Genomic DNA, 6,068 nt, shown 5'->3' with positions numbered 1-6,068 from the left:
GCGTTTTGCTTAGTTGCTTCGTGACGTGTGATTCTTTATTCGTCTTCCAGTTCGAGCCATTTTGCATCGAATGAATAATGGCATAAGATTACCCGACAAAACCGCCATTGGACAAAGCCTCCAAAGGGGAGACGACGAGAGGAGAAGAGAAAAAAGGGTGCTAAGTTACAGTACAAAATATATGTCAGGTCGTATAATATATATGGGCCACGGCGCCTCGATTGATCACAGATTTGATTTCCATCATCGTTTTGTTTTCACCGGCAAGGTTTAGGGTATATATTTTCCCGACAGTTGTGATGTGACACCGAGGAGTTCTGTCTCAGGATGCCCATCTAGAAGCCAGCATACTCAACAGATTTTTCAATTTGTTTTGGTTCCCTTAATCTATGATGAAGTGACATTACATTTCGACCACAAACTTGCAGAGATTTACTTCAGTTTATTACAGGGGATACCGCATTTCAGATACAAAATGTATGAAGCAACACTAGCTACGACTACGAAGGATTGCAAATCATATGCAAAATAGAATCCAGCTCATCCAAGTTAGGTCCATTTCACCGGAGTTTCATAAAACCTACCTAATGCATGCCGAAATCGGTAATCCACCAATACTGAAGTCTAGATGTTGTATTTTCAGCATCGTTCTCATTCGTTTCACGCAATTTTACCCAGGTTACTGGTAGACAGTAAATTCAGATAATCCTATGCCACACAGCTATTTCGGTCACCAATTCTAATATGTTGATTCCAGTGGAAGTTTTAGAGCTCATGCAACAACAGAGTTTGCAAGCATTGCAGCAATACATCTTGAATACAAGAAAGATGTCCAAGGTAATGGAATTTCTAGTTGATACCATCCCAATGCCATCAGTTGATTTCTTCTAGGACAATTTAAACCACACACCATTGCCTATTAGTGGTACTAGTACACAATAGATTGGCAGAATCGTATGCCACTCAGCTATTTAGATCACCTGTTCTAAATTACACAATTTTCATTGAAAGTTTTTGGAGCTGATGGCGATGACAGAGCATACAGAACTACAGCAATGCAGCTTGCGCACAGAAAAAATCTCCAACGAACTACTTGCAATCATTTTGTTGCTGCCGGTTAGTTGAATAGAGCACCCATCAGTTTGCCCGCCGAAATACTCCCTGTAGTTTCAGTTCGACAAGGTTCATTGTTGACTACACTTTTCAATTCAGATGTCTGCACTATATGAATTCCAGGGTCAGTGACTCACCTGGCAAAGCTGCTACCCACGCGATATGATCATTTTGTTGCACTTTCTCCTTGCACAAAACCCTGTTCACTCAAGTTTCCCTCCAAAACTCCATTATCATCCAGGGTTGATATTTCAATCTGCAAAGTTAAGTGAAAATGCGATAAGTTTTCATACAGCAACTTAACAAAAATAACACTCATAAGCAATAACACTGAAGAAATATATAACTGAATTTCAATGATTCATACTTCCAGCACTAGCATAGACCATGTAAAAATTGTTTTCAACTAAGGTATTCATTTGAAGAACCTTTACATTAACTTGTACATTTGAGAGTACAAAGTGCAAACCAAAATACTTTGTTTGCAAAGACATATTGATATACACATTATACAGAAAATATAGCACTGTAAAGGTTCTATAATGGTTCTACTTCGGTTTCATCTTTAACAGCCTCTTTTTCGACACTGCCGGTGACACGCTTCAGTCGGGCGGCAGCTTTGTCAATCGCAAGGTTCAGTTGGCTTATCTTGTCACCCAGTGTCTGACGAGTTTTCTGGAACAGATCCACAAATATTTGGTTGTCAAAATAATACCTTTTAATCTTTCACATATAGAAGTCAGGAGATGAACTACTGCATTTGGCTTCTTACCTCTAAACCTTCATCATAGTATTGAGCATTACGTGGCCTTGGTGCACTTTGGATGCCTTGCGCGTCAGGCTTACCATCTTGCCCATCGTCATTCAGCAATGTATCTAAAGTTTTGCTGATCTACTCAAGGAGGTTAAGTTGTTAATAAACAGTCCTCCGATGGAAAATTGCTAATAGAACAAGCCAAGTAGATAACAGAATGTAGCATGGAGCCAGGGCCACTGGGCCAGTCATACACCTGTCTGCCAAGCGTTAACCTGGCATCACAGATAGAAGCAGCAACTGATGCGGATTACTAGAGGACTAGGACTCCTTAGCCCACTAAGCTAGGAATTGGATGTCAAAGATTTGAATCAGGACAAGATATATTAAATTAGTTGGATTCTAGCTTTTGTTCACTGCTTCTTACTTGCAACCTGGTACGCGAGGAGATAGAATAATCAAATAGGGGAAGCAAGATCTGGAAGGATCACCCATGTTCCTTCCCTCCCTCTCTGCTGTGGCGGCAGGGACGCACCTGGCCTGTGCAGAACGCCACAACAGTGCACAAGTTGTGGCCTGCTCCTTCCCATTCCTATTTTTCTGTACTTTTGCTCAAGACCATAACAACCATCTAGACTAAAAAATAATCTGTACCACCTATACATAGTAACTTGCATCATGCTTCGTTAAGAGTTTCAGCATTAGTCCTTCCGTTTCTAAATATAAGACCTTTTAGATATTTCAATAAACTACATATGGATGTATATAGAAGCATTTTAGAGTGTAGATTCACTCATTTTGCTCCGTATGTAGTCTGTATTGGAATCTCTAAAAAGGCTTACATTTAGGAACAGAGGAGTACATTTCGGCAGGACACTACATGTTGTAACTTCTATTTGCTAGGCAGAGCATTGTTAATTAATGGATGATGGTTTTATATTCCCTTTCTGAGGTTGCACACGTGGCAATGAAGAATACTCCAAAGGTTCGATAATACCTGAGGAGCAAAGACATAACCCAGTGTTCCAAAGACTGCTCCCCCTATGAGAAATCCAGTCAAGAATCCTCCCCCACCTTTAGAATCTTCACTGCATAATCACATCACAGAAAATAAAATTTGAGAAACGCATACAGAATGCGGGAAAAAAAACATATAGCGGCACTCTAATGATTACAAGATATCAAAACATAGCAAAGCTCTGTCCAAAACCAAAATACCAGAAGATGTCATCGGTGAAGATGACAGTCCAAACCCAAGGTGCAGGAAGAAGATGCCATTGGGGAATATGACCTCCACCACTTGTATTAAAAGGTAACTGATACACCTACTTGAAAAGAATCTCAACAAGCACTTTCAACAAAACATGTGTGTCTACACCAAAATGTAGTCATCTCAGCTGTAGCTTGAGCTATAGAACAACAAATGAAGTAGGCTACTCGTTCTCTACCACGAGACAATGTAATAGAGATGAAAACTGGGAGAAGCTACCTATGCTCAACTACTTCAAAAATTTGGTGCTCCAGATGTGATTATTCAACCATAAGAAGAACATAAAATAATCAAGCAAGACAATGAAAAAAAGACCTTTCAGCTCTGCAGACGGTTAACTTTCCATAAAGATTTGCATTTTGGGAATTTGAGGGAGCTGCTAGCTGCAAGTAATTTCTGTTTGAGATCAGCTTCTTCGGCTTGCAGCCAAATGCACTGGTATGCGCCGCACCTGTGACAGAACAGAAGCAAGTAAAACTCCCAGAAAACAGCTGAGTGGCAACTGGGTACTAAAAACTTCTACAGAATGCATAAAAATACTAAAATGCAAGCTCCACTTATACACCAGGCAAGAACAAGCGCTCCATAAGTTCATAAAAATACGAGCAATTGGATATCCATATATTATCTACATAAAGAATAACCTTCTAGAAAATCCACACTTACAGTGTTACTCAGTTACTCTGACCATACCATAAATTGCACTGCAAGTAGCAGAAGCGGCAGTTGTGTGTGCAACCACGCCGCAATACAGATCCAAAACTAACACATCTACTCCTAGGTCCTTAGCACAGAACAAGCAAGGTGCAAATCTCTTTGGTCTACTAACTCTATAGAAGTTCCGGTGACCAAATTAACACGCATCTGATTCTCATATGAAAGCCAATACGTTCCCATGAAGAAAGTACCGAAGCAAGGGTCGAAGAAAAGAGACGTGGGGAGCGGAGAAGTGGCTCACCGGAGATGGAGAGGGCCGCGGAGGGAGCAGCCATCGCCGCCGAGCAGGTGGGTGCGGAGGAAATGAAAGGGGAACTGCCTCTGCAGAGGAGGCGATGAACTCGGCGGCTTCTCCTGCTTTCCGCCGGCTTCTCGCACAGCGCGCTGGACACGTGGCAGGGTGGGGGATCTATCACTTGGCGGATGGTGTTGGGCTCTAAGTTTTTCCACGAGCAGTTGGGCTCTAATAGGCCAGTCATCCGCAAACCGCCGTCCTGCAAATTTTACGCGATAAACTAAATTTACTGTACCACCGACGGGCAGAAAAAACAAATCCGGTAAACAAACACAAACACATACGGCATAATTTAAACTAGCAATTCGCGCCGCCATGTATTACATCACCGGAGTTCATACGAAAACAGAGTTCACACTACTATAAAAATTAAACCTAGATCTACGCATCATCATCACCGTCCTTCGTGACGCCGAGGTGGTGCTCCATTAGAGAGTTGGAGAGGATGGCGAGCTGGTACTCCTCATTCAACGTCTCCACCCGCGCCGCTGCAGCTTCGTCTCTGGTGGCGGCCGCCTCCTTCGCGTCGAACCACGCGCGCTCCGCCGCCCGAAGAAGCTTGAGCCCGGGCGAGAAGATTCGGTCCAGCCTGTCAAAGTTGCTCCAAGCCCGGCGGCTGGTGCTGCGGAAGAGGGTGGCGTGTGTTCGCGCCTACTCCCTGCGCCACTCCTCCACCGGCGGGCGGAGGGAGGAGCTGCCGACCTCATCGTCGTTGCAGCGCTTGCAATGCAGCAAGCCGCCGACCCTCCCTCGGCCACCCCTTCCAGCACACGTGCACGACATCAGGGATCGGTTCCGGTGGCTACGCGCGCTGCAAAAGGCTGCCGAAGGAGAGGGATTTGTCGTCGAAGGAGAGGGGATTTGCGGTGGAGGAGATAGGGAAATGAACGATGCAAACCCTAAAATCTCCTCGATCTCGTATATATTGCGGATTCAGGGGCGGTTCATGGGCCTCTCGTAAAAATTTAACGAGCGGTGCCGCTTTTACAGGACCTGTTCGTGCCGTTTTTTTTTTTTGCTCCCTACTATAAATCTGCAGGAAAAATGCGGTCCGTGAGCTTTTATGGGATCTGCTAAAATGTTCTTACAAACAAAATGTAAACCACCACTTAGAAAAAACCTTCCCAAACCAGTTTTTTTATTTCTTTCATTTTTTTATTCCTCTTTTTTTCATTTCACTTTTAGTTTTGTTTTTCTTTTATTTTTCGTTTTTCGTTTTCATTTTTTCCTTTCCAAATTTTGTGAACATTTTCTGAAAGCCGGAAAGACAAATTCAAATCGGTGCACATTTTTTTAAATTTGAACATTTATTTCAAATTAGGGTAAAAATTTTTGAATTCAAAATTTGTTCATTGAATTAAAATAATTTCATATTTTTTAAAATTACAAACAAAATTTAAATTGGTGCCCATTTTTTGAACTCACAAACATTTTAAATAGTGATTTTGTTTTGAATCATGTACATTTTTGAAGACTTGTAAATTTTTTAATTCACTATTTTTAAACATTCGTGAACATTTTATCCAGTTTCATGAACATTTTAGAATATTTTAAATAATTTCCAAAAATTCATGAGCATTTTTTATAAATTCATGAATAGTTTTTAGTTTTTTTGAACAGGTTTTTTAATACAAGATGTTTTCTTTTGATGTACATTTTTTTAATCCTTAAGCATTTATCATTTCCTGGACAATTTTTCAAATGACGGACATTTTTTGAATTCACAAACATTTTTTCCACAATTCACAATTTTTTAAATCCCAAATTATGTTTTGAAAGGAAAAAATTGAAAGAAGAAATAGATGGGCTTCAGTCCGCGCACATGGGTCGCCATATATGAGCTCCCCTTGAGGGTACTTTTGTACTTCTGTTTTTCTGAAATATCTTTTGCGCTTTTTCTGTTTGCGGGTTTTCTTTAT

At 41.3% G+C, this 6,068-nt stretch overlaps 1 protein-coding gene across 1 annotated transcript; it reads right to left on the bottom strand.

The window, feature by feature from the left end:
• Positions 1 to 785: 785 nt before the first annotated feature.
• Positions 786 to 4,285, bottom strand: LOC123046642 (uncharacterized). Its single transcript, XM_044470038.1, has 7 exons — positions 4,096 to 4,285; positions 3,453 to 3,588; positions 2,865 to 2,955; positions 1,886 to 2,005; positions 1,666 to 1,788; positions 1,251 to 1,369; positions 786 to 1,161 (listed from the first exon to the last, which is right to left on the bottom strand). The coding sequence occupies exons 1-6, from the start codon at positions 4,127 to 4,129 to the stop codon at positions 1,280 to 1,282; spliced, it is 594 nt and encodes a 197-aa protein (XP_044325973.1). The 5' UTR covers positions 4,130 to 4,285; the 3' UTR covers positions 786 to 1,161; positions 1,251 to 1,279.
• Between the last annotated feature and the right edge of the window lie 1,783 nt (positions 4,286 to 6,068).

Source organism: Triticum aestivum, chromosome 2B (genome assembly GCF_018294505.1).
Source record: "Triticum aestivum cultivar Chinese Spring chromosome 2B, IWGSC CS RefSeq v2.1, whole genome shotgun sequence".
NCBI classification, from domain to species: Eukaryota; Viridiplantae; Streptophyta; class Magnoliopsida; order Poales; family Poaceae; genus Triticum; species Triticum aestivum.
This window is presented reverse-complemented; position numbering and strand designations above follow the sequence as displayed.

What these genes read in the sequence shown, in the direction of transcription:
- LOC123046642 (XM_044470038.1), bottom strand. Translation starts at nt 4,129, where the DNA reads ATGGCTGCTCCCTCCGCGGCCCTCTCCATCTCCG. An exon ending in CGCGGCCCTCTCCATCTCCG is followed by an intron (nt 3,589 to 4,095) that starts GTGAGCCACTTC and finishes GTTCTGTCACAG; the next exon opens with GTGCGGCGCATACCAGTGCA. An exon ending in CTGTTAAAGATGAAACCGAA is followed by an intron (nt 1,370 to 1,665) that starts GTAGAACCATTA and finishes TTAACTTTGCAG; the next exon opens with ATTGAAATATCAACCCTGGA.